At 49.3% G+C, this 11,449-nt stretch overlaps 1 protein-coding gene across 1 annotated transcript; it reads right to left on the reverse strand.

Moving 5' to 3' along the window:
- Window positions 1-1,624: 1,624 nt before the first annotated feature.
- Window positions 1,625-11,077, reverse strand: LOC145356778 (potassium voltage-gated channel subfamily A member 10-like). The gene is made up of 2 exons (XM_080209645.1): window positions 10,919-11,077; window positions 1,625-3,256 (listed from the first exon to the last, which is right to left on the reverse strand). The coding sequence occupies exons 1-2, from the start codon at window positions 11,075-11,077 to the stop codon at window positions 1,625-1,627; spliced, it is 1,791 nt and encodes a 596-aa protein (XP_080065771.1).
- Window positions 11,078-11,449: the final 372 nt, after the last annotated feature.

The raw sequence follows: 11,449 nt of genomic DNA on the forward strand, positions 1-11,449 counted from the left end.
GATGAGCAGCATTTTTTTGGGGAGTGGAATGTTATTTGGGTGAGTTTGTTAGCAATGTTTATTTAGGACATAGAACATAGAACAGGCAGAACAGGCCCTTCGGCCCACGATGTTGCGCCGACCAATTAAAAAGCAATGACCCTCTAACCTAAACCAATCCCTTTCCATCCATAAACCTATCCACGAATCTCTTAAACGCCCCCAAACTAGGTGCATTTACAACTGCAGCAGGCAGGGCATTCCAATCCCTCACCACCCTCTGGGTAAAGAACCTACCTCTGACATCCGTCCTATAACTACCACCCCTTAATTTAAAGCTATGCCCCCTCGTGCTAGCTTTCTCCATCCGAGGAAAAAGGCTATCACTGTCCACCCTATCTAAACCTCTAATCATCTTATATGTTTCAATAAGGTCCCCTCTTAGCTGCCTTCTTTCTAACGAAAACAACCTCAAATCCCTCAGTCTGGTGGGGTTAGCAGTGTTTATTTGGGAGGTTAGCACTTTTTATTTGGGGGGTTAGCAGTGTTTATTTGGGGAGGTTAGCAGTGTTTATTTGGGGGGTTAGCAGTGTTTATTTGGGGAGGTTAGCAGTGTTTATTTGGGGGGTTAGCAGTGTTCATTTGGGGGGTTTGCAGTGTTTATTTGGGGGGTTAGCAGTGTTTATTTCGGGGGGTTAGCAGTGTTTATTTGGGGGGTTAGCAGTGTTTATTTGGGGGGTTAGCAGTGTTTATTTCGGGGGGTTAGCAGTGTTTATTTGGGGGGTTAGCAGTGTTTATTTGGGGGGTTATCAGTGTTTATTTAGGGGAGATAATCAGTGTTTATTTAGGGGTTATCAGTGTTTATTTGGGGTGTTAACAGTGTTTAGTTGTGGGTTAGCAGTGTTTATTTTGGGGGGTTAGCAGTATTTATTTGGGGGCTTAGCAGTGTTTATTTGGGGGATTAGCAGTGTTTATTTGGTGGGGGGTTAGGAGTGTTTATTAGGGGGTTATCAGTGTTTATTTGGGGGGGTTAGCAGTGTTTATTTGAGGGGGTTAGCAGTGTTTATCTGAGGGGGTTAGCAGTGTTTATTTGGGGGGGGTGCAGTGTTTAATTGGGGGGGTTAGCAGTGTTTATTTGAGGGGGGTGCAGTGTTTAATTGGGGGGGTTAGCAGTGTTTATTTGAGGGGGTTAGCAGTGTTTATTTGGGGGTTAGCAGTGTTCATTTTGGTGGGGGTTAGCAGTGTTTATTTGGGGAGGTTAGCTGTGTTTATTTGGGGAGATTAGCTGTGTTTATTTGAGGGGGTTAGCAGTGTTTATTTGGGGAGGTTAGCAGTGTTTATTGGGGGGGTTAGCTGTGTTTATTTGAGGGGGTTAGCAGCGTTTATTTGGGGGGGTTAGCAGTGTTTATTTGGGGAGGTAGCGGTGTTTATTTGGGGGCAGTTAGCAGTGTTTATTCAGGGGGTTGGCAGTGTTTATTCAGGGGGTTGGCAGTGTTTATTCGGGGGGTTAGACTTGTTTATGGGGGGCGGCTAACAGTGTTTATTTGGGGAGTTTGCTGTGTTTTTTATGTGGGCACTAGCAATGTTTATTTGGTGGGGTGGTTCACAGTGTTTATTTGGGGATTGGTGTTTATTGAAGGGGGGGTTAGTGGTGTTTATCTGAGGGGTCGGTTTTATTGATGGAAGCTATATGATCCCGTGGGACATGCGATTGGCTGAGCTCGTTCTGTTGGAGGGGGGGTTCTGGGAAAATGGACTTCTCCTGATTCTCTGTTTCCCGGTGATAGAAATAGTTAAAGTTGGAGACAATAACGGGCACCGGGAGTGCGATGGTCAACACCCCTGCAATGGCACACAAAGTACCCACCATCTTACCCCCAATAGTTACCGGGCACATGTCACCGTACCCAACTGTTGTCATGGTGACAACTGCCCACCAGAAGGCGTCGGGGATGCTGGAGAACTGGCTGTTGGGTTCATCTGCCTCAGCAAAGTAGACGGCGCTGGAGAAGAGGATAACTCCGATGAAGACGAAGAAAATAAGGAGACCCAGTTCCCTCATACTGGCCTTCAGGGTCTGACCCAGGATTTGCAGCCCTTTGGAGTGTCTGGACAGCTTGAAGATCCGAAAGACCCTGACCAAGCGGATGACCCTCAGGATGGTCAGAGACATGGCCTGCTGCCCTTGCTGCTGCTGCCCGTTACCTGCTTGTTGTTGCCCACTGCCCCCTTGCTGCTGCCCACTGCCCACTTGCTGCTGCCCACTGCCCACTTGATGCTGGCCATTGCCCTCTTGCTGCTGCACTGCCAACTCACTAATGAGAGTTACAAAGTAGGGAGTGATAGAAAACAAGTCAATTATATTCATTATATCCCTGAAGAAGTCAGCCTTACTGGGACAAACCACCGAGCGAACCAACAGCTCAAAGGAGAACCAAAGCATGCACAGAGTCTCAATGAAGAAGAAAGGGTCGGTGAAGAGGTTGCTGTTACTGTTGCTTGGTGTTGGGTTATCAGCGTAGCTGGAGCTCAGCTCTGCACCTTCTCGAAACTCGGGCAGTGTCTCCAGACAGAAGGTGATGATTGAGATGATGATGACAATGAGAGAGACCAGGGCCACTCCTCGAGCTGCTCCGGAGCTTTCTGGGTATTCTAGCAGAAGCCACAGCTGACGAAGGGTGTCCTGCACGGGGAGTTGAACTTCCAACTCCTTGATGAAGCCCTCCTCCTCTCGGAACTGCTCCATGGCATCAGATCCCAGCTGGTAGAAGATTATCTCATCTGCAAAGACATCCAGGGGCACATTCGCAGGCCTCCGAATCTTACCCCCGGACTGATAGTAATAGAGAATGCCATCAAAACTCGGCCTGTTCCTGTCAAAGAAGTACTGGTTTGTGAAAGGGTCAAAGTAAAGGAGACAGCGTAGAGGGTCCCCCAACAGGGTATCTGGAAACTGGGCCAGGGTACTCTGATAGGTCTCGAAGCGCATTCCAGCCACGTTAATGATAATCCTACGCCTGCCTTCCTCCTCCAAGAGCTTGTCCATCTCACACCACTGCTCCCAGAATGACTGCTGCAACAGCTGTTCAGGGGATTCCTCACTTCCCACCAGGCTTCTCCATGTCTGCAGGAGGCTCGTGCAGCTGTCTCGGCCTTTAGACCAACTCTCCATGGGCACGTCACTGCCAACCTCTGCAAAGTTCACCAGTGCCAACTCCATCTCACGTTTGGACTTCATGGAGCCAATTGGACCGGGATCGCACACTCCCACACTGACCTGTGGACAAACATCACAAACAGCCTCAAACAACCAGCCAGACGCATTGTCAAAGCATCAGAACACAGGCTGAGAGAGAATGTATAAGAGAGAGAGAGTGAGAAAGTGTGAGAATGTGTGAGAGAGTGAGAAAGTGTGAGAGTGAGAAAGTGTGAGAGTGTGAGAGAGTGAGAAAGTGTGAGAGTGTGAGAGAGTGAGAAAGTGTGAGAGTGTGAGAGAGTGAGAAAGTGTGAGAGTGAGAAAGTGTGAGAGTGTGAGAGTGTGAGAGAGTGAGAAAGTGTGAGAGTGTGAAAGAGTGAGAAAGTGTGAGAGTGAGAAAGTGTGAGAATGTGTGAGAGTGAGAAAGTGTGAGAGTGCGTGAGAGAGTGAGAAAGTGTGAGAGTGTGAGAGAGTGAGAAAGTGTGAGAGTGAGAAAGTGTGAGAGTGTGAGAGAGTGAGAAAGTGTGAGAGTGTGAGAGAGTGAGAAAGTGTGAGAGTGAGAAAGTGTGAGAGTGTGAGAGAGTGAGAAAGTGTGAGAGTGTGAGAGAGTGAGAAAGTGTGAGAGTGAGAAAGTGTGAGAGTGTGAGAGAGTGAGAAAGTGTGAGAGTGTGAGAGAGTGAGAAAGTGTGAGAGTGAGGGAGTGAAAGTGTGAGAAAGTGTGTGTGTGAGAGAGAGAGAGGAAGTGTAAGACCGTATGTGTGAGAGAGAGTGAGAATGTGTGACAGCATGCGTGAGAGTGAGAAAGTATGATAGTGTGTGCGTGAGAGAGTGGGAAAGTGTGAGAGTGTGCTTGAGAGAGTGAGAAAGTATGAGAGTGTGTGAGAGAGTAAGAGAGGGACAGTGGGAAAGCATGAGAATATGTGTATGAGAGTGTGAAATTGTGACAGTGTATGAAAGAGAGGGAAAGTGTAAGTGTGAGAATGTGTGTGTGAGAAAGTGTGTGTGTGAGAGAGTGAGAGAGAATGTGCAAGAGCATGTGCGTGAGGGACAGAGTGAGAAAGTGTGAGAATGTGTGTGTGAGAAAGTGAGAATGTGTGAGTGCGTGTTTGAGAATAAGAGTGCAAAAGTGTGTATGTGAGAATGAGAAAGTGTGAGTGTGAGTGAGAAAGTGTGAGAGAGAGAAAGTGAGAAAATGTGAGAATATGTGTGTGAGTGAGAAAGTGTGAAAATGTATGAAAGAGAGAGTGAGAAAGTGTGAGAATGTGTGTGTGAGTGAGAAAGTGAGAGTGTATGAAACAGCGAGAGATAAGAAGTGAAAGTGTCAGAGTATGTGTGAGTGAGAAAGAGTGTGAGTGTGCGTGTGTGAGAATGAGAGAAAATGTGTAGAGCATATGCATGAAGGAGAGAGTGAGAAAGTGAGAGTGTGTGTGAGAAAGTGAGAATGTGTGAGAGCATGTGTTTGAGAGAGTTTGAGTGAGCGAAAGTGTGAGGAAGTGTGAGAATGTGTATGCGAGAGAAAGAGTGTGAGAAAGTGTGACAGTGTGTGCATGTGTAAGAGAGAGAGTGAGAAAATGTGAGAGTGTGTTTCAGAGAGTGAGAGTGTGAGTGTGTGTGAGAATGAGAGAGAGAATGTGTGTGTGAGAGAGTGAGAATACAAATCTGTATTCTGTTTTTACATTCTGAATTTACAGTATTCTGTAAACCTTGTGAGCTGTTATCTGCTCTGCCTGAGGCCAGAACTCTCCACTCACCTGACGAAGGGGGACGAAGCTTGTGGGTTTACTAGCAAATAAACTGGTTGGACTTTAACCTCGTGTTGTGAGACTTCTTACTCATCAACTCCCCCATATAGACAGCACTGTCCCCCCGCAAATGGACATCACTGCACCCCCCCCCCCCCCAACACACAGACATTGCTGCCCGCTCACCCCATGCCCCCATGGATCCGGATAATGCGGGTACCCAATCCCTCCATCCCTTGAACATACTGACCTCACTGCTGCCCTGCAGAGAACGAGTGCTGTGCTGACATGTACAACCCCAGCTTGTGATCATTCCCCCTCTTGAATGGGAGCCCTGAGTATTGCCCCTCCCTCTGCCCCCCCCACCCCTCGGACACAGCAGCTAATTGATTAGGAGCCCTGAGTATTACAACCCCCTGGGCACAGCGACCTATTGAATGGCAGCCGATCAGCACCTTAACAAAAGAACAAAGAACAAAATCAGCGTGGGAAACAGGCCCTTCGGCCCAACGAGCCCGCGCCACCATCTCAACACCACCAGTCCCCCCCTCTACCCACGACCCCTGTCTAATGTTTTATGGCCATCCAGATTGAGGGAAACTGATTTAGGGACAATTTATTCCTGCCAATCAGCCTAACAGCACATCTTTGGGGTGTGGGAGGAAACCGGAGCACCCGGAGAAAACCCACGCAAGCACGGGGAGAATGCGCAAACTCCCACAGACACCGGCCCAAATCCATGTGTCTGCACAGCAATCGGTGATAGTCACTGAGCTGTCGTCTTGCCCAGTATCTGGTCCAGTTTAGGCACACACTAACGACATGAAGCACTAGGCCAATCTCGAACAACCAAGAGCAGCCCCAGTACGACCCATCGCCTGTATGTCCCTCGTTGGACACGAGGCGGACCGACTTAAAACCTGTGAATGAAAAGGAAAAAAAATTTAAGGGATGAATGTCACTCAACTGAGAGCAGCCTTCAAAATCTCTCACAAGTATTTGTTGCCAGTGGGCCCCTGACTGGCTGCACTCCCTGCATCTGCAATCTCATAATAAGCCAGAGGTGTTTATAAGTTGCAGGAATGGACACACAGCCAGTCACACCACAAAGATTGGAGGAAAACAGCCTCAAGATTCACAGAGGCGAATCAGGATCACCTGCTAGATCCTGTGGAGGAGAGGTGTGAGTGGGTCTTCCCAGGGCACAACCCTCACCTAAAGAGTGCATCCGCTACCACATTGTGGAGGAGCTGGCAGAAGTGGTGAGTGCCAGGAGCCTGACACGGCGCCCTGGCCCGCAGTGTCAGAAATAACGGTAGGACTTCTTCGAGAAGCAAGGGTGGGTGAGCATCCCACTTGGAACCCCACACGTGCTTGTCACAGATCTGCTTAGACACCTGAAGGGCACCAAGTTACCCTTCTCTCAGGAACAGAATCTAACTCCTACCCCTCAACACACGCTCTTCAGTGGTGGCTACTTTTCCTGAAACTATCAGCACAACGCCTGAGATCCAGGCACGCATTGTGCGCTAAGCACTGCAATATGTTCATGCTTGCTATTCACTTATGATCCCACAGTCCAAAAATATGCGGGTTAGGTTGATTGGCCATGCTAAGAAATTGCTCCTCAGTGTCCAGGGATGCGTAGGTTAGAGGGGTTAGTGGGTATAATATGTAGGGATATGGGGATAGGGTCTGGGTGGGTTTGTGTTCAGTGCAGACTCGATGGGCCGAAGGGCCTCTTTCTGCACTGTAGGGTTCTATGAGGAGAAAAGCATTCAGAACATGCACAAAACGACACAAACTGGTGATGGTGTGCCTGACCTGCGGCAGCTGACCAACATTGAACAGCATGGCATGGAACTGGCGGGGGTGATGGGGCATCCAGAATAGTCACGGACAGCCAGGTCAGCGTCCAGCACGCAAGTGAGCAGAAGCACGCCCTCCTTGAAGTAAGTGTGATGCTGCCTAGAATCATTTACCTCCCTTCCCCTAATGTGCACTCTTTATTGCAGCCTTGGACCTAGAGGAGCCTTGCCCTTCAAGTGTTGCTGCCTCCCCGCACCCCTCACCCACCATGCTGCTCTGGAGAAAATGCCCACAACCCCCTGGTGGGCATCTCAAAGGGAGGCTTTGAAGAATCCTCTGAGGACAGCACCACTGAAGAAGCACCAGCATGTACCACACAGCCCACCAACACAGAGACCATCATTGTGCTGAGGCTCCTAGGTTACTAACCGGTGAGTACATCAGATACACTGATGCACAACTGGGGTCAACCTAGGTCTCAGGCACACTGCGGTCTGCCGGAAGCCAGGATTCAGCTGTCCCCAAGCCAGATTCTGGGCCTCGGGGTCCGTAGAATTCATAGAATTCCTACAGTACAGAAGGAGGCCACTCATCCCATCGAGTCTGTACTGACCACAACTCCACCCAGGCCCTATTCCCGTAACCCCACACATTTACCTGACTAATCCCTTTGACACTAGGGTCAATTTAGCACGGCCAATCAACCTAACCCACACATCTTTGGGCTGTGGGATGAAACCAAAGCGCCCAGAGGAAACCCACACAGACACGGGGAGTAAGTGCAAACTCCACACAGACAGCGACTGAGGCCAGAATAGAACCTGGGTCTCTGGCGCTGTGAGGCAGCAGTGCTAACCACCATGTTGTTGTGCCACCGCTCCAAGGCTGGTGGAGATGCATCAGCAAACCTGGGGAGTTGTGGAAGAGCGATCAGCTGCGACTGCAAGGCTGTTTAGAGGAGTCCAGCAGAGTGCTGTTGAAGGAGGTGGTACTGACAGCGTGCGAACCAGGCCAACACTGCAAGGATGGTGACCGCAACGGAAAATCTGGTTCAGGGATCTGTCCTACAAAGAACAAAAACAGCCCGGGAAACAGGCCCTTCGGCCCAACGAGCCCACGCCGCCATTTTAACATTACCAGTCGCCCCCTCCACCCATGACCCTTATCTATGCTTATGGCATTCCACATTGAGGGAAAACTAATTTAAGGACAATTTATTACCTCCAATCAGCCTAACAGCACATCTTTGGGGTGTGGGAGGAAACCAGAGCACCCGGAGAAAACCCACGCAAGCACGGGGAGAATGCGCAAACTCCCACTGACACCGACCCAAATCCATGTGTCTGCACAGCAAACAGTGATAGTCACTGAGCTGTCGTGTTGCCCAGTATCTGGTCCAGTTTAAGCACACACTAACGACATGAAGCACTAGGCCAATCTCGAACATCCAAGAGCAGCCCAACTACGACCCATCGCGTGTATGCCCCTCATTGGACAACAAGACAGACCGACTTAAAACCTGTGAATGAAAAGAGAAAAACATTAGTATCATTCCATATCCTTATACATTACCAGGGATGTCCCAATGCTAATGAACCTTATTTAAAACAATCTCCTATATCCACTCATGTGCCTGTCTAAGTTACTCTTAAACAACTCAGCATGCCTGCCTCCACCACCTTACTTGGCAGAGCATTCCATAACCCCTGTGTGAAAAACCTCCCTCTAATATCCGTGTTATACCTCTCCCCCCTCACCTTAAGCCCATGGCCCCTCGTACTGTGCGTTTCTAACATAGGAAATAGTTTAACACTGTTTACTCTATCTACACCCATCATAATCTTATATACCTCTATTAGATACCCCTGCAGTCGCCATCTTTCAAGGGAAAACAGCCCCAATTTGCTCAATCTTTCCTCATAACCCAGTCCTTCCATACCAGGCAACATCCTGGTAAACCTCCTCTGCACTCTGTCCAGAGTCTCCACGTCCTTCTGGTAGTAAGGTGACCAGAACTAGTTGCAGTACTCCAAATGCGGCCTAACCAATGTTCTGTACAACTGCAACATTAGACACCAGCTCTTATATTCTATACCCCTTCCTATAAAGGCTAACATACCATAAGCTTTCTTCACAACCTTCTCCACTTGTACTGCCACCTTCAAAGACTTGTGCACTTGCACCCCCAGGTCCCGCTGTGTTCTTATACTCTTTATAGGCTTACCCTTTATCATATAACATTATTCCGGCCAAAATGCATCACCTCACATTTATCAGGAATAAACTCCATTTGCCATATATCTGCCCAATATACCAGCCTATCATTATCCCGTTGTATTGCCAGACACTGCTCCTCACTGCCCGCCAATCCAGCCATCTTGGTGTCATCTGCAAATTTGCTGATCACACCACTTACTCCCTCTTCCAAGTCATTTATATACACTACAAAGAGAAGAGATCCCAGTACTGAGCCCTGCGGCACACCACTAGTGACAGACCTCCAGCTAGAAAAGGACCCTTCCACTACTACTCTCTGACTCCTCTTAGCAAGCCAGTTCTCTACCCATCTAGATACCTGGCCTTGTATCCCATGAGCCTTTATCTTTTCAAACAACCTACCCTGAGGGACTTTGTCAAACGCCTTACTGAAATCCACATGGACAACATCAACGGCTCGTCCTTCGTTGACCGTTTTTGTCACCTCCTCAAAAAATTCTACCAGATTCGTAAGGCAAGACTTCCCCTTAACAAAGCCATGCTGCGTATCCTTAATCAGATCGCAATGCTCTAAGTGCTCATACATCCTATCCCTAAGAATCCTCTCCATCAACTTGCCTACCACTGACGTCAAACTCACCAGCCTATAGTTACCAGGGTTATCCCTCCTACTCTTTTCAAACAACGGTACCGCATTCGCTATCCTCCTGTCCTCTGGGACCTCACCTGTGTCCAAAGAAGAGACAAAGATTTGCGTCAGAGGCCCAGCAATTTCATCTCTCGCCTCCCTAAGCAGCCTAGGATAAATGTCATCGGGCCCCAGAGATTTATCAGTTTTAATGCTACCTAAAAGCCCTAACACTTCTTCCCTCGTAATGGATAGTTCCTTCAATTGGTCTACAGCTCCCTCCAAGACCGTACCAGACATCAAGCCCCTCTCCTTTGTGAATACTGACGCAAATTATTCATTCAGGATCTCCCTCATTCCCTCGGACTCTAAGCACAGTTCCCCTCCTCTGTCCCTGAGAGGACCGATTTTTCCCCTAACCACCCTTTTGTTCCTGACATAGGAGTAAAACGCCTTTGGATTTTCCTTAATCCTGTCTGCCAAAGCCATTTCATGCCCCCTTTTTGCCCTCCTAACTCCCCTTTTGAGCTCCCTCCTACTCTCTCTGTATTCCTCCACCGCTCTCTCTGTTCCCAGTTGCTTAGACCTAACATAGGCCTCCCGTTTCTTCCTGACCAAGTCCTCAATATCCCTAGTAATCCACAGCTCTCTAATCTTACCTTTCCCATCCTTCCTCTTAACCGGCACATGTCTTTCCTGCACCCATTTTAGTTTTCCCTGAAAGACTCCCATATGCTGAACGTGGACTTGCCCTCCAACAGCCAATCCCAGTCTGTATCCCTAAGTTCCTGCCTAATCCGGCTGTATCTAGCCTTCCCCCAGTTTAGCACCCTCCCCTTAGGACAGCACTCATCTTTTTCCCTTATTATCCTAAAGTAGACAGAGTTGTGGTCACTGTTAGCCACATGCTCACCTACTGCAACCTCAGCCACCTGACCCAGCTCATTACCCAGAACTAAATCCAATATAGCCCCCTCTCTAGTCAGGCTATCTGCATATTGCTATCTTACGAAGTCCTCCCCGTCCGAACCCCCAGCTCTAGGTACCTTCCAATCCACCCCAGGGAGATTAAAATCTCCCACTACAACAACCCTGTTCTTCCTACACTTATCCAAAATGTCTTTACGTATGCCTTCTTCCACTGCCCGCAGGCTGTCAGGTGGTCTATAGTACACCCCTAGCATAGTAATCGCTCCCTTCCTACTCCTCAACTCTACCCACAGCGACTCAGTTCCTAACCCCTCTATATTATCCTCCCTCTGCACTGCTGTGATCTGCTCCCTAACTAACAGGGCCACTCCCCCTCCTCTTTTTGACCCTCCCCTATCGTGCCTGAAACACTTATACCCAGGAATGTTTAGCTGCCAGTCCTGCCCTCATGGATGACGGGGTCCAGGTCACCCTGGAGATACTACAGGCCACGGGTAGGTGTGTTTCCGGCATCCAGGAGGCACAGCGTTTGATGGTCATTGGTGTTGGGCGCATGTGGAAGACACTGCTGGCCATGGCTGGGACTCTCACTGGCATTCTGGAGATACATCAGACTGTGGCTATGAGCCTCAACAACTTAGCCCAGGCTCGGAGGGCTACTGCTGAGGGGCTCCTGAGCCTGGCTTGCTCACAGAATGCTGTACCAGAGGGGCTTTAGAGCTTGGCCCAGACTCAGAGGGCCAGAGCTGAGCTCAGGTCATGGGGTAGATGCCTTTGGGCCTCCAGGACTGGCAGAGCCAGGTGATGCCACAGCTTCCGGAGCTCAGTCCCGTTACCCTGGTGTCCCATGGAGTGTCCCTGGGGCCTTTAGGCACCCCAGGGGAGGAGGAGGGGCTCAAGCCCATGACAGGGCCCTTCACTCAGGATACCCTGAATGCCCCGAGACTT

Source organism: Carcharhinus amblyrhynchos, chromosome 22, assembly GCF_965287045.1.
Source record: "Carcharhinus amblyrhynchos chromosome 22, sCarAmb.v2.hapA, whole genome shotgun sequence".
Taxonomy (NCBI): domain Eukaryota; kingdom Metazoa; phylum Chordata; class Chondrichthyes; order Carcharhiniformes; family Carcharhinidae; genus Carcharhinus; species Carcharhinus amblyrhynchos.